General features: G+C 31.1%; 3 protein-coding genes and 2 pseudogenes across 5 annotated transcripts; 3 read left to right on the forward strand and 2 right to left on the reverse strand.

Annotated features, from left to right (window-relative positions):
* Nucleotides 1–1,243: 1,243 nt before the first annotated feature.
* Nucleotides 1,244–3,999, reverse strand: LOC149883406 (uncharacterized). Of its 2 annotated transcripts, XM_090065354.1 has the most exons (7): nt 3,643–3,999; nt 3,466–3,567; nt 2,879–3,340; nt 2,358–2,527; nt 2,063–2,127; nt 1,544–1,650; nt 1,244–1,446 (listed from the first exon to the last, which is right to left on the reverse strand). In XM_090065354.1, exons 1-7 carry the CDS (start codon nt 3,857–3,859, stop codon nt 1,349–1,351), a joined length of 1,221 nt encoding a protein of 406 aa, XP_089921480.1. In that variant the 5' UTR covers nt 3,860–3,999; the 3' UTR covers nt 1,244–1,348. The 2 variants fall into 2 exon arrangements, with proteins under 2 accessions (XP_089921480.1, XP_089921479.1); XM_090065353.1 differs by lacking the exon at nt 2,879–3,340.
* Nucleotides 4,000–4,210: 211 nt separating this feature from the next.
* Nucleotides 4,211–6,540, reverse strand: LOC149883407 (uncharacterized). Its single transcript, XM_090065352.1, has 2 exons — nt 5,693–6,540; nt 4,211–5,603 (listed from the first exon to the last, which is right to left on the reverse strand). The coding sequence occupies exons 1-2, from the start codon at nt 5,750–5,752 to the stop codon at nt 4,368–4,370; spliced, it is 1,296 nt and encodes a 431-aa protein (XP_089921478.1). The 5' UTR covers nt 5,753–6,540; the 3' UTR covers nt 4,211–4,367.
* Nucleotides 6,541–16,100: 9,560 nt separating this feature from the next.
* On the forward strand, nt 16,101–16,902 carry LOC149883408 (uncharacterized; annotated as a pseudogene).
* Nucleotides 16,903–17,224: 322 nt separating this feature from the next.
* On the forward strand, nt 17,225–20,829 carry LOC145184064 (uncharacterized; annotated as a pseudogene). The gene is made up of 4 exons (XR_016456122.1): nt 17,225–17,291; nt 17,818–17,901; nt 18,130–18,209; nt 18,456–20,829. The product of XR_016456122.1 is annotated as an uncharacterized LOC145184064 (transcript).
* Nucleotides 20,830–21,021: 192 nt separating this feature from the next.
* LOC145184065 (uncharacterized) lies at nt 21,022–25,106 on the forward strand. Its single transcript, XM_090099453.1, has 6 exons — nt 21,022–21,231; nt 21,352–21,466; nt 21,620–21,907; nt 22,246–22,469; nt 22,856–23,018; nt 23,379–25,106. The coding sequence occupies exons 2-6, from the start codon at nt 21,424–21,426 to the stop codon at nt 23,501–23,503; spliced, it is 843 nt and encodes a 280-aa protein (XP_089955579.1). The 5' UTR covers nt 21,022–21,231; nt 21,352–21,423; the 3' UTR covers nt 23,504–25,106.
* Nucleotides 25,107–25,529: the final 423 nt, after the last annotated feature.

A 25,529-nucleotide genomic window follows, 5' to 3' on the forward strand; every position in this document is an offset into this window, starting at 1 on the left:
GTTTAGTCGAATCGGAGGCCTTTAAGGATTTCGTTAAGTCGCTCAAACCATTGTACGCATCTGTCATCCCGAATGCTAAAGCCTTATCAGGATCTCTGCTCGACAAACATTACACAAAATATTCTACTTCTGTAAATGAAATTTTGAATTCTGAAACAAACTTAACACAGATGTCTGACAGTTGGACGAACATAAGAGGCGATCACATAGTGAATTTTTGTATTAAAGCGCCCAATCAGAAGCCTTTTTTTTACACCTCCATAAATACATTCGGAATCAATCAAAATTCATCTGCAGTTGCCGCGGCAATCTTACAAGTTATTGAGAAGATTGGCTCACAAAAGTTTACCAGTTTCATAAGCGACAACGCTCCTGTTATGAAATCAGCGTGGAGGATCATCGAGGAGAAATATCCACACATCTCGGCTAGCGGATGCGGAGCTCATGGAGTCAACTTGCTTGTGAAGGACATATTTTCTACAACTGGGGCCACAAAAACAGTCAAAGATGCAGAAAAAATCATCAAATGAAGGAAATTCAACCAAAGAATACATCTGCTGATGTTATGGCGTTGATAAAATCTAACCCATTTTTGGACCGTCTCTCTAAGCTTGTCAAAAGCATTGAATTTCCTTCCAACGTGATCGGAAAGCTAGAAAGTGATGAAGCTCCATTGTTTCTCATGTATGATTACTTTGGTCAAATGTACAATTCATATATGGACAATAAAGACATACAACAAAAAGTGCAATCTCGCCTCGATTTTCTCTTTACACCAGGTATTAGAATTGCTTTCATATTAACGCCCAAAAATGCCGCAGAAGGTTTATATTTGAATGAAGATAAAACCGATTTTATCACTGCAACAGTTGAATTCGCCAAAAAGATCAAACCTTAACCCAGCAAGCACAATGACGTCGGTACAACGTCGTTTTGACGTTGCGAGGTTGGTCGTTTTGACGTCGCTGTAAAGTCGTAAAGTGTAACAATTTCACGACGTCATATCCAGGGTGAAAAATAGACGTCGATGTGACGTCGCAAAAAGGACCTACAGAATATCGGTTATTGGTCGGAAAACCGACTAAATATGCCTCTTGTTTTTACATACAGTTTTTATATTTTCTATTAAAAAATGTATTATTTATTTAAACAACTTCTTTAAAGACTTGAACATATGTTGTAACATGTGTAACATGTTCAAAAACTTAACTATTTTAAAGCGCCAAAATATTACCAATTACAGTTTCTTTTACCAATTACACTTTTATTTACATAAAAGAATGGCCACAATAAAGTCTCAAATAAAAATATAATGCAGTTGCTTGGATTTCTTTTTCAAAATTCAAAACTATACATCTTTTTTTTTTTCTGGAGCGTATTCTAACACGTTTTTCACTGAATCCAAAACTTCGATTTCAGTTGTCGCGTGATTTGACAACACACTCGCTAAAACAAAATGAAATATGTTAAAACACTTTAAAGTTATTTTTACTCATTTTATAGAATACCAATCTTAAATATAAATATATCAATATAAACTCACCGACAACCACATTACATATCTTTGTCTCTTTAAATGATAACTTTTTTTGCTCGTGTCTATTTGTTCCAAGCATATTAAAACATGACATTACAGAGTAGGACATTAACCTAAAAGAAATTATCAGAACTGTAAATAAAACCTCGAATAAAATAAGAAACTTAAATAAAATAAAAATTTTTGCGTAATGGAGTAAAGTGTTACTTAATTAGTTGAAATCTTAAAAAAAAATTATTTAAAACAGGTTTAACAAACAATTAAATTTTAACTTTTTAAGGCCTCGAATTCGACCTGCTAAATTCCAATTTTTATAGGCAACTTTTTGAATTCAAGTTTGAACTTTAGGCTATCAAGTTCGAATTTTTATAGTCAACCTTGCAACCTGTTCAAATGTAATTTGAAAAACATTTAATTTGATTTTTAATCCATATTATTGTCTATCAGTTAGTATTGTCTATCCATTAATATAGAATACGACGCCATATAAGCCTGGAAAACATATCAATGTATATTGTTGTGTACCTTTTCATGACATTTCTCACATTTTCCCATACTGTCTTGCCACCGACCATTTTTAACTGACCAACCTAAAATATATATATTTGCTTATACATATTTGAATAACATTTAAACATAAGCTAACATTAATAACTTCGAAGCTAGAGTGGTTCTAATTGTTAACTTTATACATAATTTAATATCAAACGAACATGTTGGTAGCACTTTTTACAAAGACTACATTAAAGATTTCACACACAAAAATTTTTATTGTAGTAAATAGGGTATTTATGAAAAAGAATTCTCAAAAACAATTCACCATAAATGAAAAAAAGTCTTTTTTTGATAAAGACTCCTCTAGTTCTTTGAATTTATCCATGTTATCAATTTTTTCCACATATTTTGTACAGTCATTATTTATTTGGTGAACTTGATTCTCCAATAGGTCAACGATACAAGTTAAAAGAGATATTGTCTTTTTTTGAAATCCTAAAATTACATATTAAAAAATCCAAATATTAAATTTTGTTTCACTTATTAACAGTATATAAATTACATAATATTTACATTTAAGAAAATGTCAGTTTAAAACAAAAAGTAATAGTATAGAGCAAAAGTTTATTTTCAAAATTGAATCTATGAGACAATTTTCGTCATAAAAAAATTGTATATTCCCTCATATACCATTTTTTTAAATTAAGTAAACTTAATAAAAGTACTTAGGTAATTATATTGGCAAAACAGACATTAAACAGTTTATATTGGCAAAACTGACAGTAAACAGCCAAATCTCTCTGTGTTTTCTAGATGAATTTGATAGATAATTTTAATCAATAAAACTTAAAAAGAACTTTTTTAACTTATGTGCTTCATCCATTGGGAAATTACTATTCATACATCGAACCAGTTTCTTTGCTTTATATTTTGACTTTGAAAACACTGATTGGGAATGATTATTCTGTGATTTTGAGTATGATCTAGAACTATACACAGGTGAAGGGGAGCGAGATTTTGATCTTGGCTTGCAAATAGGCGAAAGTAAACATGAACTTGATCCAGACATTAGGACTGGTGAAAGTGAGAGCGAACATGGCCTGCTTTTGGAGACAGGTGATCGAGAACATAATCTTAACTTATGGCTAGGTGATAGTGACGCAGAACTTATTGGTGATAAATAATCAGAAGAACGACTTTTACAAGATGTTGATTGTGAATACGATTCTTGTTTTAAAATAGATTTACTTGACAAAGAAATTATCGGTGACATAATATTTTCAGTAGGTTTTTTAGGCAATTCCACTACTATAATAATATCAATAAATTTATTAACAAAGAAAAAACAATATTTTTAATACTGCAATTAACATTAGGTTGCAAAAAACATTTAAATAAAAATCCAAAATCCTAAATCAAAATGTTTGTCTTACTGTTAAAATCAATATCCCTTTTTTCATTCACTGCACTCTCTCTTTCGCTTGATGAGGACATAAAATTGTTTCCAGACACATATTCACACAAATCTTTTTCACCTAAAAGTTTTAATAAGTAGAAGAAAAATTATTAATAAAAGAGTTAGAACAAATCCGGAAAAACAAAATCATTACCTTGTAATTTTATTTTTAAAATTTCAAATTTCTTCCAAATAACTTCATTGGGAATTGCCTTTGTATATTTTTCATCTTTTCGAGAAGGAGGCCAATACAACCATTTCTCATCTAAGGAAATCCAATGAAATGGAACAACTGTTTCTGTCTCCCTAATTTTTCCAACTTTGTCTTTGCTTGAAGTTACAACTAATGCCCATAAATCTTTCATTGACATCTTTGAATTTTTTATACTTATTTATAATAATATTATAATATTATATTATAATAGTATTTGTTTAAAAAACTGTTTAAACGATTAATTATTAAAAATATATATTAATTTCTTCTAATAACAATTAATTGTTTTTAGAAAAATTTTGGCTATAGAACAATTTTAAGCTATAGAACATGTTAACAGTAACATATTTTACTATAAATAATTTAACAAATAATAATTTTTAATAATATAAAATTACTTTAAATTAAATTACTTTATTATGAATATTTAAATAAATGAAACAATTTTTTAATTTATATTTATAAATATTTAAATAACAATATCAAAATCTTACAACAATACAGACAATCACCAAATAGGTAAATTTTTAAAAATTCAATTTTTTTGATGTTTAACATTGTAAAATATATATTAAGTATATTGTTATTTAATCTAATACTTCACAAAGGTACAAAAAACTTTTCAAAGTTTATTATTTAGTTAAAGAGTGGGTTGTAAACAAATTTTATATGTCATGACACAAACATGACAAGACAAACCCTTCTTCATAAGCTAGACATACTGCTTTTCTTTGAAAGTATTTTTTACTTAGACAAACATGTTTCAAGTGAGTTTTTATATATCTAACAAAAACAATGTTAAAGATTTTAGAGTCACATGGATCTGTAAAAGCGCTTTTGTAAACACAATTTTTTAAAACAACACAGTTAAATTGATTGTTGTCTAATTTTCCAATAATCTGGGCAAATTCGCCTGTGTATAGGAGAAACCAAGAGTCTTTAAATTTAGGAGAAAAAATAACTCTATGTGATTTAGCATACTGATTACAACTTATTTCAAGATTTTCAAGCTCTGAAAATCTTTTTAAAACTTGAGATAATGGACTTTGAGGTTTGTGAATGAACTTTTTAAATACTTGCAAATAGTTTTCAAATTGGAAAGAAGAGATTTCATCTAAGGAACAGTTAAAAAAGCTAACATCTTCATGTAAATGAGTTAAGCTGTGTACATTATACACAGAAAAAGTAGGACCATAAAATTCTTCTGATTTAACTACAAAGTAATTCAACAAATCTTTTGCATATTGAAGATGATTATTTTGGACAATCCCATTAGAATCTAGAAAAATTCTCATTGCTAGAGTTAAAGAAAGAAAATGCTGATAACATTCAGGAGTAAAAGCATCTTTTAAAACTAAAAAGCCAGTATATAACAAAAATTGCCTAAACTCAGTGGCTTTCCACCTTTTTACTTCATGTAAACTTCTTGATTGACGAGCAAACTCAGATGGAAATTTACCACTAAACTTTAACAAATTTTCTGAAATATTCAACAATTGAGCAGAACCCAATCTATATGGGAAAGGTCCTTTGGTTAGAAAAATAAGAATTCGCTTAACAACACCAAGACATACTAAATGCATATAATCCAAGACAAAACCATCAACACAATTAACATTAAAATCTATTAATATGCTACGGCTTATTTGATGTGTATTGGCATAGAAATACTGTTTGAATAACTTGTTAGTACGAGGCACACAATTTGTAGTATTTAAAATCATTCTAAACGACTCATACTTACTTTTAATTTCACATCTTTCACAACTAAAATAACCTGTATGACCTTTAACACATTTTAGATATTGCCCAGCAGGAGCATCACAAATAAATGCCAATTGGATTTCAACCAACAAATTAACTCCATCTTTATCATAACCACATGCTTTTAAATTCGCAAACTCAATTAAAAAATCATATAAAAAATCATTTAAATTGGTTGGTTTTTGGATACCATAGAAAATTGCAACAATAAATCGTGTAAACTTACTAAACTGGCAAAGTATAGGCCAAAATTGAGAGTTTGAAGATTTATGCAATGGCACACCATCAATGTTTACAAGTAAAGATATGATGTTGTTCTCAACTGGTAATAAAGGATTCTCTCTGAAAGTTTGACTAATACCATTACTTAACCCTAAATAGATATACTCCCCACCAAATTTTTTTCTGTCAAAACACAGCGTTGAGTCTTTAACAAAGTACAAGAAGATTTAGGCAAAGCTGCATGTCCATTGCATCTTAAAAGAGAAAGCAGCTCAGTACTTGCTGTATGAGTAATTCTATTTTTAATCAACCATTTTTTTAAATTTAAAATAAAATATGTTTCATTAGGGTCAACTGCACTATTTCTCTCATCTATTTTTATTTCATTTTCGTCGCTTCTTGAAGAAGAACCAAATTCACTGAAAGAATCGATCTGACTAGAAGAATCAAGTTCGCTAGAAGAGTAGTATTGATTGGAAGAATCAAGTCGGCCGGAAGAATCAAGTCGACTGGAAGAATCAAGTTAATTGGATAAATCAAAACGAACAGAAGAATCAAGCTGGCTCAAAGACTCTAGTTGATTTAAATGATTACTACAATTCAAAGAACCAATCTGAGTGGATGAATCTTCTATGTGGCATGGTTTTTGTTTGCTCGTATCATTTTTTTCCACTTCAAACGTTTTTTCAAAAAAATCTTCATCTTTGTCACTCTCGTATAGAAATTGTCTTAACAAATTATCCTTTCTTCTCAATTTTTTCATATATTTTCTGCTCATTTTCTTAATTTCTTTTTAAAATTAGCTTCTATTAAAGTTTTGGACCTGAACGCAACAGTTAAACAAAACAAAACAAAAAGAAAATCTGATAATTCTTTTTTTTTTTATTAGACGACGTTAAACTGACGTCGCTACGACGTCTGAACAAGGGTCTTTAAAAGACGTCATGGATACGACGTCCTAGCGACGTCCTTACAAGGTCGTCCGACGTTATAACTTGAAAATAACCTATTTACAACGTCGTTACGACGTCGTGTGTTTGCTGGGAAATTGCTGACGCTGCTGAGGATGAATTGATTGCTTTTATAGGAGAAATGGCTGCGCTGCCTGAGAGAAGAAAGGAAACAATATTCAAGATGAACGCGCGAAATTATTGGAACATTATCGGTCGCGATAATTATCCTGCTCTTTACGAAATTGCTAAGCCTATTAACGAAATGATCTGCTCATCGGCTACAGCAGAAAGAGCTTGGTCGACCTTTCGATTTATTCACTCGCGACTAAGAAATCGTCTTACGAATGAGAGAGTTGAAAAGCTTGTATTCTTGTATACCAATAGCATGCTGATGGGCACAAATGACAAGACTGATTACATTCTTGAAGAAGGTGCAATTCTCAATGAAATTGAATGTCAAGAAATCACCAAATAGGCGCCAGCATTATATTTTTTTATTACTGTAAGAATCTTTGAAAACTCCTATTGTTACTAATCACCAAATTTATAATAAAGTTAAAATATTACTTAAAACATTTTTTAAGTTTAAAACTTTTTTTTGTTGATTTCAAAAAATCGTCTGCAGAGCAGTAAATTTTGTCGGCGCCGACGTCTGCGCAGACGTCTACGCAGACAAATTACACTGTCTGCGCAGACAGTCCGAACCTTACTTAATTGTATTCAAGGCTATTGAATAACATGGAAAAATAAAAAAATGTTTGAAATTGGTCACATGATAACTGCAAATAGTCTACAAATCTTGAACTTTTCAATAGATAAGCTTGCAGCATGTTTAAAATTAAAAGATAATAAAATTACAGCAGCCAGACAAAAACTGCTGAGACGAATGGTTTTCTTCCTATTTAAGTTCATTTGTGATTTCAGGAGAACAACAACAGGAATAACAACAGTTACCGTTATAAAAGGCTTTCTATTGTAATCTTACTCGCGTAGGATTAGTAAAGAAGATTGCAAACATTTAAGAAAAATTCGAATGTAAGATGTTCCGTGACTACTACCACCCAATTACGAACTTAAGTTCTTCTTCTTGCAGATGTCTTCAAGACGTTTGCTCCTTAGTGATACAGCATTATAAACTACTTGAGGCACACTATTTCAGCCTTTAAATTCTTGACTAATAGACGAGACTTAGGTTTTGTATTATCAACCCGGATGCAGGAGATAAAAATTACATCCCCGTCTATTCATCTAAATTTTATCAATGAGCCTATATATCATTCTTTCATGTATCTGTATGGTTTAACTTAATGTGTAGTTTTGCAAGAAGGAAAAACAGAAGACCAATTCACTCTTGATTATAATATTCAGAGAGAATTAATACCATATTATGACCCAAGATTATTTGCGCTGGTGTGTAGGAGATATGAAAAAATCTCCAACTGATACGAATGAGGACCGAAAATATCCGATTGAGAAATATATTATGTAAGAAATGAGAAAAATATTTTATGTTTATTTCTATATAAATTATATAAAGGTATTGTGTGGAGCATAAAAATTTATTTGTAACAGAAATCGAAATAAATCACTGAATGTTTGTAGAAAATAAAAGGAGATTAATTTTTTTAACTTTTACTGAATGTGCATTACCACTTTTATCATTATATGTAAGTTATAATAATCTTATTAAAATGATGAATGAACATCGTATTCCTGATGTTTTTAATGCTGTAAATTATTATGGCGAATTTAATTTTTAGAAGTATATCAAATCTAATAAGAGATTTTTAAGATATATATATATATATATATATATATATATATATATATATATATATATATATATATATATATATAAAGTTAAATAGATCTTTTAGAAAATATGACTAAATGTGTAACAGATATGAACAATCTTTAGATATTCTAAAACCTGTTTGCTTAAACGTCTGTTCCTAGGATTTCGTCTTTTATTTGAAGAACAAAAACTTATATCTGTTGGTTTGTTAACTGGTGTTCATAAAAACTTGAGATGTCGGATTGAGTGTCAAATAGATTTGGCCTGTACAATTCTAAATATGGAGAGTTGGATGATGAAACTGTACAAAAGACTGAATAAAAATCCTTAATTCAACAAGCGGAAAGGTGGAAAGAAAATATATTAACATGAAACTAAAAATTTCTAAAGTCTTAAAGAAAGAAATAAAAAATGCAAGTCTGGAGGGTCTATGAGCAGCATTCATATTCATTTTACTCCAGATGGTTTAGTTCGATGTGGATTAATAGATGATAATTATGATGATGATAGTTATGTTTTATTTGCTCTGATAGAAGTATTAGGTTTTTTAAATCATTAATGAAATTGATAGGTTTAGAAAACTCTAAATCAATAATTTGGATAAACAAAAAAGTGTGTGAACCATTTACTCTTATTAAAAGACAATAAGCACATAACTTATGCTTAAAAGGTGGATTTTTTTAACAGACTAGTGCTACATTAAACTACTTTACATATTTATAAATAAAATATATTTGTAACAGTATGTATATATATATATATATATATATATATATATATATATATATATATATATATATATATATATATATATATATATATATATATATATATATATATATATATATATATAAACGACAATTGAATATAGAAAATGATAAGAAACCCAATAGAAAAGTATTGTAGATGTAATGTAATGTTCTAATTTAAAAATGAAATCAGAATAACGCCCCAGAGATTTTCTTAAGTTAAACGGTGAATGCAAGTTAAAAAATATTAAAAGAGTAGACAAAAAAACTTGCTTGCGTAAAGATTAAACCATCATAAATGCACACTCCAGAGACATAAGCCACACATGAATACTGATTAAAATTAAAACAAATTTTTTGCCCTTATTGACTTTGGTCAAAGCATTCCAGTCGGATATAATTACCAATAATTCGAAAAATGCTTAACAAATCAAGTCTAAATTTTTTTTATAATGACGTTCTATACACATATTTAACTGTATTGGTGTTTTGCTAATATTTTGCTCAGTTTATCAGTCCAAAATGAGTATTTGCTCAGTTTATCAGTCCAAAATTGAAGAATTTTGAAGTAGAATTTTGCTCAGTTTATCAGTCCAAAATGAGTAAACAATTGAATAATCAGAAAAAGGTTTAGGAAACTTTTCTTTAAAATCCAACCTCAAAAACTGTAAAATTGTCAGAAGTCGCTAAATCTTCATTTGGAGACATGTTGAGGAGATATAAGGAGACATATTGAGGAGGTGCAAGGAGACTCAAACTGTTGAAAGAAAAAGAGGCGGAGGAAGGAAGAAAGGTCTTGTTGACAAAAATGAAGTGAATTCGTTCATCCGGTCGATTACAAGAAAATCATGCCAATCCCAAAGAGATTTGAATGCTGTCGTTTCCTTGTCAGAAAAGCACTAAAGAGCAAGGATTTAAAGGCTTGCACCAAGAAAAAAATCCGAAGCGATCAGTTGATGGAGAATTAAAAGCAAATTACTGCTCAAAGAAGCTCGTCAAACTTTTCAACCGAGAAAATTTAAGCATTATTTTTTCATTCCAAAAATTATAGAGGACGATGAAACGTACTGCAAAAACAATTCCTCCCAGTTGCCAGGCTATCAATAATATTATCAGTTAAAAGTTCTCTATGTCAGCAATAAATTTAAGTATATATTCAGGCAAAAAAGTTTGCTTTGAAGATCCTCGTGTCGCAAGCAATTTGCTTTTGTGGCCTTCAGAGTGCTCCATTCGTCACTCGAAAGACTTTGACTTCCAATTTGTACATCACCGAATGTCTTCAGAAACGTCTTTTACCATTTATTAACAAACACAACAAGGCAGGTTATCTTTTGGCCGGTTTTGGCAGCGATCCAATACTCCAAGAAGACAATGGAGTGGTACAATCTAAATTGCATTGAAGTTGTCCCGAAAGATGTCAATTCACCAAACTTTCCTGAACAGCGTGTAATCAAGAGTTATTGGGCACTTGTAAAAGGAATCTTGCTGAAATGCAACTGATCAGCAAAAGATGACGAAGAAGTTAAGCGAAAATGGCAGCATTGAAAAAAGTTACTGAAAGCAAAATCCAGGCCATGATGGAGCCTACTCTCAAAAAAACTTGATTTGTTTCTGAGCTCCTTTGAAATCTGTACAAAATGATTAAAAACCTTAAATGATACAATAAACTTCAATATAAAAAAAAAACTGGAATTAATTCGTTAAGTATTTCTCGAGTAATTGTTAATTATATCCGACCGGAAAATTTTCATCTCAACCGTTATGTATCATTTTAAAGTAGAGTTTGTAATCCCGTGCTATTTTTAAAATCCCGGGATTTCGGGATTACATTTACCTATTCCCGGGATCTCGGGATTAATCCTGGGAATGATATCCCGGGATTTTGAAATACCTGTTTTTGAAAGATTTTAACTTATTATTTTAGAAAAATTTTAAGGAAATTAATAAGACATTTAAAGTATGTTTAGAAAAAACTTTCAAATTACAAGGAAGTTCTTTGGTTTGTTAATATTATACATACTTAATTAAATAAAAACTTCACATAAATAATAAACATAAATATTAAAAACTTCGTTGTTTTTGTAGATATAATATACATATGTGATTATTTTGATTATTTTTAAAATACGTTTTGAGGAAGCAGAGCACATCCAAAGTTTCATCGCCCAGACGACTTCTTATTTTTGTTGCAAAAAGTCCGGCAGCAGAAAAAGCACGTTCTGATTCCACACTGGTAGGCTTAATAGTCATTAAAAAATTATACGTTCTTTGCAAAAAATCACCACGCGTTCTTCCATTTTCAAACAACACCATTTCCTTTTGAACTTTCATCGATAACGTCTCACATCGAGTTGGTATGCTGGGCAAATGTCCTTTTTTTTTATAGCTTTATTAAGTTCATCTGTGATTCTTTTGCTGTTTTTAAGAGCAAAAGAAATAGATTCAGAAGAAGAGTCAGAAGAATCAGAAACAATTTTGAGTATTGCCTCATTGGAAACAGAAAGTTCAACTTCTGATTCAGACTCATTAGCTGTTAATGATGTAGCTGGATTTGTAGCGTCTAGTCTTTCAAGTAACTCAACTATTAATTTGCAATATTTTATTGAAGTCGGAACTGTTACTAGCTCTATTTCAGATTCGGACTGAATGTTGGTTCTACCATTGTGCAGATACTGAAGGATCCCACTTGCATTGGTACGCCTTTGATAAATCTAAAGGATCTGAGAGATCCCACTTGCATCGATAAAGCCAAAGATTCACCTTCCGTTAGACTTATGTCTATTAATGCCTTTTGTATACAATTTTTTAATAAATAGACGCGTTGAAGCATTGACAAAAGACTGTTCCATCTTGTCTTGCAGTTTTTAATTAGAGCTATTTGTTTCCCAAATTCAGCCGCAACTTACTTCTGCAAGATATCGTTTTTTTTTGGTGATTGTCTGAACATTACTTTTACTTTTCGTACCTTTTTGATCACTTGACCACAATTTACCTCAGTAACATCACATTGGTTTCCTCGATGCCAATTATGACTAGCATCGAGATCAACCAATTTATCGTTGTCAGAAAAATCATCATCCTCGCAAGAGTTACTCTCTGAAAAATCGTCTTCTATATCTGATTGTTCGTCTTCGTCTTGCTGATCTATTTCTCTTTCTATATCCTGCTTTTGATATAGTACTTCAATAACGGCCAGTTGCACACCATGGGCAAAACATAACTGTTGATTTACAGGTAATATTCTCCCAACTTTTTTCATCACAGTTGCTCCGTCAGTCATAATACCAACAATATCTTTTCTCAAATCAAGTCCATGTTGTGCAAGCTTTTGTTCTAATAGCTCAATACACTTATCTGCAGACATTGATCCCGTTATACGAATTAAGCCTAAGTTCCAGAACTGACAATTTCGTGCATGTAAATTAATATTCATGTAGCAACGGTTACGCAATGATGTCCATTCATCAAAAGATAAAGAAAATCTTTCTCCTACACCGAATTCAGGTTTTTTTTTGCTAGCTATTTCAGTAATAAAAAAACTCCTTAATTTTTTTACTGTACTCTACAACCATTTTACGCACAGTGTTGACTGTTGTGGGTAAACTTTTGAATCCTGTAGCTATTAGACCTGCACATATATCACTAGAACGGCATATTACGTTGAACGAAAACCCATCAATGGCTGTTAATCGTGGAAGAGTAGCAGGAAGTGATTTTTCTTCTCGCTCCAATATCGGAAAATAATTGGTTAACTTTTTGTTTTTTTTTATTGGTGGTTCATCTCGTGTGTTTACTGAAATAGTAGTTGGTGTGAGGTTAATTTTATGGACGGAAAGTAAGTGTGTATGGAGACCTTTCGTTGAACCACCTCCAATTTTTAAAACTTTTTTGCAGTCAGTAGACTTACACATTGCTGTTTGCCCTTTTTATTCTCTTAAAAAATGTTTCCAAACAGCAGAATTACTTTTTTTGTCATATTCCATGTACGAAGCCATTATAATTTTAGAAAATTTACTGTTCAAATAACCAGCATTTTTATTTTTTATTAAAACTTGTACTTTAAAATAGTCACAAACAGATAACGTCTATTCGAGATAAAAAGTGTCAGAAGCTTGAATAAATGCGACTAAGCACCAAAAATGTTTAAGAATGTAATTGCAATCCAATTTCAATTGTTATAACAACTTTAATCCAATTATTCAAAAACATAACTGCAAGAATTTCAAAATTGTAAAGTCCAAATTTGATTGCAATCGAACGAAAAAAATAATTTAACTTAAAAATGTTCAACTGAAAGCGATTTCAAAAAAAATCCCGGGATTAAATGCTTAATCCCGGGATTTCGGGGTTGTTAAAAACCGCGGATTCCCGGGATCCCGGGATTCCCAACCCTATTTTAAAGTGAAAAAGAAGTTTAGCCTTACGCTTCATCCTCTTTATATTGTTAATAAAAAGTTTTGTAATAATGATATTATATTATTATCATAAAATGAGATACAAATGTAAAAATGAAAATTTCTGAAGGGCAAAAGCAAAAAATGTAAGTTGCCTTCAAACCTAATGGAACTTAATTATGAATAAAACAAGAATCCATCCTTAACAACCTGGTCTTGCCAGAGCTGATGATCAAAAGTGAATTAAAAACGGAAAAGAATCTTGAAAAAGGACTTTATCTTAAAAAGGGTTGCAGTGTTTGTAAAGTTCTATGTCATGGAAAAGGTCTCCATTTATCTCCATCTACTGGATCTGGAATTGGTGCTGAATTAGATAATAGATTACATGTTAGCTATAAAGGTAAAAGATACGGACATGGTTTACTACAAGGACCAAATACTCCTTTTAGCTATATGTCACTGTTGGGAATGATATTTTTAGTGACTTAGTGCACTTTGATGCGGAGCATTGAGAAAAAGCTTTATTTACACATGAAAATGCTTATTCATAAAATTATCTATCCTCAAGAAGTGAGAACATATCTGCAGCCAAAAAAAGATATTTGGAAACCTAATTAAACTGTGGAAAAGGCTGCTTTAAAAAAATAATCATAGATATTACGGGAGATTTATGCACAAGATAACATTACAATACCTGCTGGTACAATTAAGGATATAATATTGTATTTTGGTGCATCCATGGAGAGAGGAATGTTAATTATTTCTTTAGAATGTTTTTTTAAAACGTAGAATAACTTCACAAAGTGAGAAGGCGTTGATGATGGACAAATTATGATAAATTATGACAATGTATGACAAATTTGATGATGGATGTAGTAAGTAAAAAAGGTGATTGTATTTGTATTTTACATTATTTAGAGTAGCGCTAATAGCGTAATAATGCGTAACACTAGCACTAAAAATGACATGGCGTGGAGAGTCTATTTATGTTAAATTATTTGAAAACTAAAAATTTTTTTATTACATTTATAAAAAATGGAGATTAAAGAAAATAACTCAAGACTTTATTCAACATTATCAAGTGCTTCTCTCCAAAATACTGTTATGATCCAGCACAACCGATGATAATTGTGTACTTGGATCTGGATACAGATCAACATTTATTAGAATCAGAGCAAGTCATTAGAGAAAAGTTGATTGAAAAGTATCATGTAATTTCAAATGGTATTAGCAATAGAGATAGAGCACTTACAGCTATAGCTTTAGGATTAAGTGTTGGTGGCGTTGGATAAACGTCTGCGTATTGTTTCATTTCCATATTGTAATCATACCGATATGATATTGGAGAAAAAAAAGTGTCATCGGAATGATTACAACATAATATTGTTAAAAAAATTTTAACCGGTATTGTAGTTGGTTTAAATCTCGGTATATATCGGAACTCTTGTCATTACGATGACACTTTTTTTCCAATATCATATCGGAATATCTAAGCTTTTTTGATGTTGTTGGGTTCAAGTTCTAATTTGTAATTTCGTTTCGCCAACGCATTTTTTTAAACAGGTCCGTTCAATTAAGTAAATTCCAGGTTGGCTACTGCGTGGTAATTTGGATTTGTTTTTACACGTTACCAGTGATCTTAAATTAGGATTAGATTTTAAAACTACTCTATATCCAACTTTTCTAAATATTTTTCTTAATTTTGGGGACAGTGATGGTATCCACGGTAATGAAGCTGTATGGAGGGTGTCACACTTGGATTAATTTTTATTTATGGTTCGTTTAGTTACAAATTTGGTTTGCAGCTTAAACGAGGGCAAACATCATCAGTCTACAATAGCCACACATAGTAAGTCATGTTCAGAAGAAATTAACTAGGAGAAAACTAAAACTATTAAAGTAGAGACAAAAACATTTGATCAGAAGGTCCGTGAGGCTCTTGAGATACAGAGGCACCAATGTTCCCCTCTAAATGGCGGTATTAATCTTGATAATGGACAATTTGTAAAAGCTAAATTTTGGAAACTATTTTTCACGATTATACGTAAGGATAAAAAAGAAAGAAGCCATTCAACTGCTGACGTCAGTTAATTTTAACCTGCTTTTTGTAACTTAAAATATTTTACGAGCTTATGATGCTGGTAACCATAATCCAGAGAAAATTTCTCATGGCGAAAAAAGAAAAACAGTATTCCCAGGGAATGTAGAAAAGACAACAGAGAAGTTTGAAACATGAACTGCTAGCTCAAAGTGATGAGCAGTTTGTTGAGAGAGATTATTCCACTACAGAACTTAAATTTTCTTCAGAAGCCAGTGATGTAACTACATAGAATCAAATTGCTCTTTTGACATCACCCAATCAGGTCCAAGTTATGACAAACCACAACTAGTCAAAGACTTTGTTAAAGATATTGCCATGAATGGAGTTTTCAAAAAAATTTCATCTAGAGATTTGATGCACGCATGCATAATCTGATTGCTCAATCAGGCAAAGCATGCAACAGCAGCACCAGAAATTTTGATGTTTAAACGATTTCAGACAAACTGAAATGATATTAAGAATATTATTATTTCTTCCTATTTGGTAAGATTGAATTTCAAACCCATCAGTAATACCTTCTTGGCAACTCAGGTTGAAGAAGCTATCCAGCTATGCAAAGCTGCACTGAACACTGATATACTTCCCAGAGATGCTCAGTTCGTGGCAAAGGCTATTTACTATCTGAGGATTCAAATATTGAGCACACAGCTGCCCAATGATTTTATTTTGCCTCAAGAAAAAGAGTTGAAGATACTGGCAGAGTTTATCTCTGTTATTTACTCTGTCTGGTTTTTGAAAGCTGCATTGCCCTCAACTGAACCATTCCAGGATATAAAAGCCTATTGGCGAATAGTGTAATGCGAAAATTGCATTAAGAGCGGTGATAGATTCTAAGAGAGTTTTAAATATAATTGAGAGCAGCTTGATGACAATGGAAAGACACTGCTGGTACCTGATCCTGATCTTCCAGATGTAGAGAGAAAGAACATTGTTAAAACAATATTCTCCAAACCAGTTCCTGACCGCTTTCAACATTCAGAAAAGTTAAACGTGGCGTTTTGTTGACCTATTCAAAACGTTTTCCAACTTTGTCACTAGACTGGAAGTTATCAATAACAGCTCTGAAAAGGCTATAAAGCCTGCTTCAGAATTTGTGAACCATTTTTACAATGAGGAAAATCGACAGCAACCATTTCTCTCTATGCAGCAAAGACGAGACCTACTCTGTGGGGCAGGAACGAAGGAGCAGTTGCACCAAACATTCGAAGCAATAGTAAAATAGATAAGATGATGTAAAAAAGATAACATGATGTAAATCTCGTCATTTATTCAATATTAATATCAACAAAAATATTTTTTTGATGTTATTATTGAATGAATAAAGGGCTAATAACTACCTAATGGACTGTATTATAGTTTTTGCAATAATTGCTGAAACCATATTACCCAGCTAACATGTCCTATTGGGGCCCATATTGGTTTGCCCATATAGGCCCTATGCAGGCTTTATATAAACGGGCCCCATGTGGGTAGCCCTTGAATATAAGATTTAGTTAAAAAAGGCGCATTTCTTAACTTTATTTTTCTATGCGCATTATTAAGCCGGTTTTGCAACTTGTTTTATAATTTTGTGCATACTTTTTTTGTGCAAATTATTGGCAATTTTTACTTGTAAGTATACAAATTTATGATAATAATTATCAAAAAATATGTTTTCATTTTAAAACTTCGTTTATAAATATTGTCGTGTTTTCTTTCGCTACGTAATAATAATACTACAAACTTAATTTTAAAAAGTTCTGTACAGAACTTTTTAAAATAAGGTTTCTAGTATTATTATTGTGTAGCGATGGAGCACACAATAAATAGGCTTTTTTTGAATTCTACACAAATAAGTAGGCCCTAAATAAATGCTAACTAGGGAAGTAATAAAAATTTAAACACACAAGTGTTTCAAATTTTCATTACTTCCCTAATTAGCATTTAAAAAGAGCCTACTTATTTATAATATTTCATTGTTTTACGTTTTGTAAATTTTGTAAAAAATGTTTTAATCGTTATATACAGGTAAGTATTTAGACGGCTCAATTTCTCTATTGATTATTATTATAAAGCTTATTGCTATTTATTATTTGTTGGTTGTTTTATATTGCTCTTTTTTATATTTAAATTATGCTACATGTACTGTTGAATTCAGGGTATCTGACAGATCAGGAAAAACAGTGAAAAGTCAGAGAATTCAGATACCTGCAAAAAAATCAGCTTATTCACTTGTGATTAGGTAGTGCTCACACTTTTTTCTTGCACATAGTTGTACAACAACATATATGTTATGCAGCAATTTTGTGTATCAGATGAACTTTGATGTATTTCTTATATTTTTTCTCACTTCACAGCTACTCCATAATTTTATATTCATTTCTTAGCTAAAGTATTATATTTAGTTTATTAATAAGTATATGGTATCAGGGTGATAGCTAGGAATATATTTTTTATCACATTTTTATAGTATTGGGGATTTTATTGTTATTGGTCTACAAAATATTGGGAAGTTTTATTGATATTCTCCTATTACTTAAAAAATAAAAGGTAAGTGAATTTTATGAGTTTTAAATTTTACATTAGGAATTATACCGTGCAATGGTATAATTCTTAACGGAATACCAATTATACCATAGAATTCCGCTAAGAATTCCATGGTATACGTGGTAGCATTGGGCCAGCTAGCACCCTGGTATTCCCAGGGTGTTAGTTTTTAAACATTTATTTAAATTATTTATAAATTTGAACATTTGGAAAAATTTGACTGTTTCAATATTTTATTTTATCACCAAGGCATCACTATGGTGTTCAGCATTAGAACTATACAAAGAAAAACTAAAAGAGCGTTTGATTCAGTTGTGTCAAATCTCCAAAACAAAATTAGTAGTGAGGATTTTGCGAGTTACCAAGCAACATTACCTACTGTGGGACTGCAGGTGCCTGAAATTGCTTATAACGTTAGTGATACATTTGATCCAGAAATATGCTCAGATACTGTACCTGAATTACAAATAAATGCTGACTCCTACATTCCACATGATTACGAAAATGACTCAAATAAAAGCTTTGACTCAGATAATGAAACAAGTGAGCGTGAAAATGCTTTATCTGATTATGAGAGTGAATTTGACATTAACACTAGTTTACGTGATTGGGCAACGTTGTTCAACATTTCTCTTGCAGCTGTTACAGCACTACTTCATATTTTTGTGGCTAGCTGGTTTATCTGTACCAAAGGATTTCAGAACTCTGTTACAAACACCTAAAAGTGCAGAGATTAAGCAAATTCCTGGTGGAAACTATTACCATTTTGGCATTGAAAATGGAATAGTCACATCTTTAAGAAAAAAATTAAACCTGACTAATTTTGAAATAAAAAAATTATCTCTAAATATAAATATTGATGGTTTGCCATTATTTTGCAGCTCACGTATGCAGCTATGGCCAATATAAGGCACTGTCGTTGAATTACCAAAAGCAGATATTTTTATTATTGGCTTATATGCTGGATCATCCAAGCCATAAATGTCACTACATTTTTAAATGACTTTATCATTGAAATGAAACATTTACTTCAAAATGGTGTAAGATATTTAGATCAAATTTATCCTATTGTAGTGAATGCAATTATTTGTGATGCACCAGCACGATCATATATAAAACAAATTAAGGGGCATGGAGGTTATAATACCTGTGAACGTTGTACAGAGGAAGGCACTTACTTGAACAATAAAATGACATATCCAAATTTGCATGCGTCTCTTAGAACCGATGATGACTTTGTTAGGCAAAAAGATGAGGACCACCATTTACCGAATAGACAGTCACCTTTAATAGAATTAAATATTGGGTTAGTTTCTAAATGCCCACTTGACTATATGCACCTTACTTGCTTGGGCATAGATAGAAGAATTGTTAGCCTCTGGTTGGAAGGCGATTTGCATTACAGGTTGCCAGCAAGGGTAGTGAATGATATTTCTGTTAACTTAATAAAGTTGAGAAGCTACTTGCCTCGTTAATTTGCCAGGCAACCGCGATCAATTCTGGAATACAAACAATGGAAGGCAACTGAGTTTTGGCAGTTTATGTTATATTCGGGAGCAGTTGTTCTTCGTGATGCTATTCCCATCAATATGTATCAAAACTTTCTCACATTTTCTGTTGCTATGATATGTTTACTGCGACCTGAATTTGCTAACAGTTTGCAGTATTGTGACTATGCAGAGAAATTGTTGCTTATGTTTGTTACAGATTTTGGCACCATATATGGTGCTAGCCAGCTCATATATAATGTACACTCAGTCATTCATTTACCACAAGATTGTAGAAATTTTGGAGCCCTGGATAAAATATCATCATTTCCTTTTGAAAATTTTTTGGGTCAAATAAAAAAAATGGTGAGAAGGCCTCAGAATCCAATTGCTCAAGTAATGCGACGCTATTATGAAAAAGAACATATCCTCTTGGTTGCAGAAAATAATAGCAATATTTTTAAAAATGTGCCGTCAAAAGAACATTTCACTGGTCCTGTGCCGCCAAACTTCTCTCATGAAACTTATCGTCAATATAAACATTTTAAAACCGATAATATTTTTATTTCATCAACCGTTGGCAACAATTGTTTTGAAATTCTAGGGAAGCTATCAATTGTCAGAAACATATTGCAAACATCAAAAAATGATATATTTATTATCTACAATGAATTCATTGATTTGAAACCATTTTTTGATTTTCCTTTAGATTCTACTCACTTTGAAATATTTTTAGCTGCTCATTTATCCACAATTCTGAAATTTGTACAGTCTGAAAATATTGGAAAAAAGTTTGTTAATATGCCTTATGGTGATAACTTTGTTCTTATGCCTTTGCTGCATCAAGTATAAATTCAGTGAATACAACTTATGATAAAAATGCATACAAATGATCAACATTCGTTGTTTTGTTCTTGCAAGTTTTTTTAAAATTCATTATGTTTTATGGCGTCCCTAATAATAATTAAGTGGTGTAATATTATATAAATCCTTGTGATAAAAATTAGTTTAAAAGGTATTGTAATTTTAATTTACATGTATTGTAAATTCATATAATTTCAATCTTCTTGCTAACATGTTCAAGTAGAATTTTGTTCATAAAAGTTTAAAAAATACACAACGGTTATATTGTTGCTCAATCATTGTCTTGTATAACGTATTTTTATGTAATATTATTGCTGATATGTTATTTTATAACATATTATATATATTATATATATATTATACTGTTTTTCTATGGAATCAGATAGAGTATTTAAACTGTGGAAATATAGTGTAGAATATAATATAGTAATATAGCATTTCCCAACTTCCTAATTGGTATTTCCAGCAACATGTCATTTAAGTTTGCTATCGTTGAATTTATGAATAAGCAGTGTGTAGCCACTATCCCAGTGTCATGGTTTGTTTCAGAAGAAGAAGAAGAGTGTTTCTTCCCTTCTAAAAAAGCAGAAGTAAACTGAAGAAGCTTGTTAGTGAACAGTGTGAACCACTGGCAACTTGGCCAAAGTTTTCTGTTAGAGTTCTGGGAAGAGCAGGTATAATATAAAATTGTTGTTGGCATTTTTTACATTTTCATTAACTTGTTTGATACTAATGCAAAACTGTACAAAAATCTTAAACAATTAGTTAATATCATTTTTGACTGTATGTTTCAGCAACTTATGAAGGAGCTGAAGAAAAGGTGACAAAAGCTTTGAGTCAATCAGACATTGGCACAACTGACCCAGATGCTCAAGCTAGTGAACAAACCTCAAAGACAAATAAACATGGGTACATTACGTAGTTTTCAAAATATTTAACTTATTTCATTAAATAAATAAATACTACATTTTCTTTGATAGCCTATTTTTCAAATGATTAAGTTGTATATAAAATATTTTTACACTTTCGGGCATTTAATAACCTCAAAGCAAATTTATTCAGACTCTGATACTGACAATGAAGAATGTCCTTCCAAGAAGTCAAATTTACTGCAACCTCCCAGTCCGCCTCCAAGAATAAGTTCTACTATTTATACGCCTCCTGTTCAGTATAATCCTTCCCACTCTACATCTATTCAATCTTCAAATTCTCCTGCTGCTCTTTCTGTTACCCACGTTTCACCTGCCATCTTCAGTATGCCTACTACAAGCTCAACCAGTCAGTGCACATTAGCTGCTCATGACATGAATCTTATTTCTGTAGGTGAAGTCGTTCCTGATATTGGCCGAGGTTAGAATAATATTAGATGTATTGAAAATCATATTTTTATTAATTAAGTGTCTAGGCTGTATTCTGTACTCAATGATCTATTGATTTTGATGTATTTCTGCATGTTTTATGTATTTTTTGAAATAAGTATTACTTGAAATAGCTGATCTGTGTCAAGCTTATCATCATTGTTGATTCATTGACATTTAGTTGTTCTGTATATGACATTGATTTTGTTTAAAATTTTTGTCAGTGATAATACCTTACAGCTCTCTTCTACAATTAATAATTCTAGCAGAATTAGCAGGGTTAACAAAAGTAGCTGAATTTTTTAAATGCTCTGTTATTTTGTTTTTTAGGCTCCAATTTGAGACCATATCTGGAAGCAATTCTCAAAACTGTACAAGAAATTAAAGTCACACAGACTATTCATGGAAATATTTTAAATGCTTTGGTGCAGCAAAGATATGCTATAAGCCAAGCGTCACAACTTTCACGTGGTTGTATTCCTATAAAAGACCTCCATGACTTCCAGCTATTAAACAATCGACTGAAAACAGATGACAATAGTTCTAAAGCTCTGGTTAGAGAACAAGTTATTGTTAGATTCCAGTATATATTTCAAGCACTTTTTATAGTAGCTGTTTGTGCTGTTGTAAACATTATTACATAAGTAGATATAATTTTATAAATATCTACTTATGTAATAATGTTTACAACAGCACAAACAGCTATTATAAAAATTTCTTGAAATTTATACTGGAATCTAAATTAATAATACTTAATTAAGTAGTTGATACAATTAAAAGCTGTAACAAAATGTAACTCAACCAGGCAATTAAACAAGTGTATTACATTTAACACAGTGATTTATTATGAAATGAATTTTTATTTATTAGTGATTTTTGTAAGTGTTACACTACTTCATGCTTTCAAGTAAATATAGTTGTTAAGTAACTTGTAATATAGGTCGCTCATTTGAGCAGTCTTGGAGGACGAAAAGGTTTTGAAGCTGTGGCAAGGATGATGCAAGCAGTGATGCCAGATAATAACCTAGCTCTGCAATTTAATTATAGTGGAATTAATAACAAAAATGGATTAAAGGGAACTGAATTTTTTAACATATTGTGCAGTAAGTATGCAGCTGTATTTTCTATTTATTGCTGCTCAATATTGTAACACCCAATATTCTTTAAAGCCCTAATAGGTTTTGCTTCACTTCAAGACTAATTTCATAATTATGAAAATTAAAGATATCAGACTAAATAAGATTAGTCTACGTTTAAATGATAATATTGTAAGAATTGTGTGTGTTGGATTGTTTTATTTGATAATAAACGATAATATTGCATCACTATAATAATGAGTGAGTAGTAAGGTGTTTCACCATAGTTACGTACTGACAAATTTTATGCCAAAGAATTAGATTGTGTCTTTTGCAAATGTATATTAAGATAACAATAAGTGTTTATGGAACTATTATCTTTTTTAGGTGCTGTTCAGCAAAATGTGTTGACTTCAAGTGCAACTACAAAAGACATCGAGATAGCTGTAGGCAAATGGTTTACTGGAGCGCGAGATCGGGGTGGTAACGTGCAGAAAGAGCGAAAAAAGTAAAGTAACAAAGGCTTCAATCAAGAAAGAGAAAAAAATTGAAATATAATAAATCAAACTGCGAAAGAAAAATTCTCTTTTTTATATTTTTGTGTTTCAGGTTGCAGCAATTTTTTCTAGCGCTTAAAAAGTAAACTGGCCTATAAAAATTGTAGCTTAATTTTGTGTTCAAGTGTTGCAATGAATTAATGCATAAGTGTTTTTATCAATAAACTGTGAATACTATAGCCTTTTTTGTGCTTAGGTGTTGCTGTGTGTTTATGCATAAGGTGCTAAGGAAACCTATGAAATTTACTGCTTAATTTTGTATTTAAGCTGTGACATTTTGCAGAGTGTTTTCCGGTGCATGAAATTAGTCATTTAAGTGACTAATTTCATACAGAATTTTAAAATTCTGTATGAAATTTGGGTACAAATTTGTACTGGTTTTTGTGTATTTTTCATATAATTTGAGCTATATGAAAAGTATACAAAATTCTGTGCACATTAATGCACTAACAGCTTTATTGTTATAATTAATCATTTTAACTAATTGAATATTGGAAAATTAACTGAAAAAGCCGTATATATAGAAATTTTTACTAAATGGTACCTTACTAGGCCCCACGTAGGCAGCCCATATGGGCTGCCCACTTGGAACCCAATTCACGCCCAGCGACACTTTTCCTTGGGCGGGATATGGGCAACCCATTTGGGACCCATAAAGCTGCCCATATGGGGCCTAAAAGGACATGCTGGCTGGGTACAGTGCATTAGGCAGTTATTAGCACTTTTTATCAATTCTTATTAATTTTAAAATATTCAAGACTGACTTTAATCTGTTTGTGAATTTTACATTCTGAAATTATTTTATCGTTCATGCCTAAATCAACAGTTTTTAATAAAATTGAAATATAAATTAACATCTTTAATTATCCCTCTTTAGCTATATTCTATTTCCATACAAATCACATAACTACATAACCTCTTCATAGATTAAAGAATGAAAGAAAAGGTGTTGTTATTTTCGGAAATCACATTAGAAATTTTTCTTTTCCTTAATATCTAGTTCTGTACTAAATATTCTCGCTTATCGTCTTTCTTCTGGATGCCAAAGTTTGCGTAAAACAAGAAAGACATTTATTGAAGATTGAAGTCTGAGATCTAAGAAGGTTTGCTCTGAAGTGAGCATTAAGGAAATACTCACCGCCATCAGAAACCGATACTTATATTTACATAAATATTTGAGTTCGAAGTTTGTTTGTTGAAATCAGCGTTCTTAAAAAATTGCCTCGCTGGCTCAAACCTAAGTTATTGCTTTTGACGTTTTTTAAATGGGGAACCGTTTGCTGAAATGTGTAAAGAGGAATCAGTTCAATGCGTTTCCGAAGTCAGAAAACTTAAAGATTTTGCAAGGAAAAAGAGTTCGAAGATCCTTTTATTGCATTTGTGGCCTCGGATAATTTTTTTCTGAATAGATAAAAATTACGCAACAACTTTGATTCAATTTTGCATTAAAATTTAGAGTATGTAAAGCTTAAACTTTCTGAAGTGGGCGTAGTGATATATTGTCGTTTGAAGTGGGCGTAGCGATACATCGTCGTTTGAAGTGGGTGTAATGATAAACTGTTATTTGAAGTGGGTGAAGTGATATATTGTCGTTTATTTGAACAGCTTAAGTATTTTGCGAAGTATTTTTGGGTTTAACGATTAGCTCCTGAAGCACAAATACATTTTTTACTATTTGGTGATCTGTTCACGGTATTCTATTTTGATGAGATTTGCAGTGAGGATTAATTACTTCCAAATGCAATTTTTTTTAGTTTTACTATAAAGATCATCAGCTTTTATATTAGAACATCTTTAATACATTTACTTATAGGTTTATTCTATTTGTACATTTCGTGTAATAATTTTAGAAGTAACCAAATACATTTTATAGTAATATGAAACGTCCTTCTTGATTAACGTGTACAGTTTTCATTGTACTATATTTACTGGTAGTAGGGTTGGCAGAAGAAGGTAATGCCTAAAAGAATGAAGACAAATT

Source organism: Hydra viridissima, unplaced genomic scaffold (assembly GCF_058129835.1).
Source record: "Hydra viridissima isolate aposymbiotic clone 2 unplaced genomic scaffold, HvirCarnegie_v1 scaffold_10, whole genome shotgun sequence".
NCBI lineage: Eukaryota > Metazoa > Cnidaria > Hydrozoa > Anthoathecata > Hydridae > Hydra > Hydra viridissima.

Excerpts from the sequence above, each read along its gene's own strand:
- LOC149883406 (XM_090065354.1), bottom strand. The coding sequence starts at position 3,859 with ATGTCAATGAAAGATTTATGGGCATTAGTTGTAACTTCAAGCAAAGAC. Across the intron at positions 3,341-3,465 it reads AAGGGATATTGATTTTAACA|TAGTGGAATTGCCTAAAAAA; the intron begins GTAAGACAAACA and ends ATATTATTATAG. Across the intron at positions 2,128-2,357 it reads AAGACTTTTTTTCATTTATG|GTTGGTCAGTTAAAAATGGT; the intron begins GTGAATTGTTTT and ends TATATATTTTAG.
- LOC149883407 (XM_090065352.1), bottom strand. The coding sequence starts at position 5,752 with ATGGTGTGCCATTGCATAAATCTTCAAACTCTCAATTTTGGCCTATAC. Across the intron at positions 5,604-5,692 it reads GCCTATACTTTGCCAGTTTA|TTTGCGAATTTAAAAGCATG; the intron begins GTAAGTTTACAC and ends TTTTTAATTGAG.
- LOC145184065 (XM_090099453.1), top strand. The coding sequence starts at position 21,424 with ATGCTCAAGCTAGTGAACAAACCTCAAAGACAAATAAACATGG. Across the intron at positions 21,908-22,245 it reads CGTTCCTGATATTGGCCGAG|GCTCCAATTTGAGACCATAT; the intron begins GTTAGAATAATA and ends TTTGTTTTTTAG. Across the intron at positions 22,470-22,855 it reads ACAATAGTTCTAAAGCTCTG|GTCGCTCATTTGAGCAGTCT; the intron begins GTTAGAGAACAA and ends CTTGTAATATAG.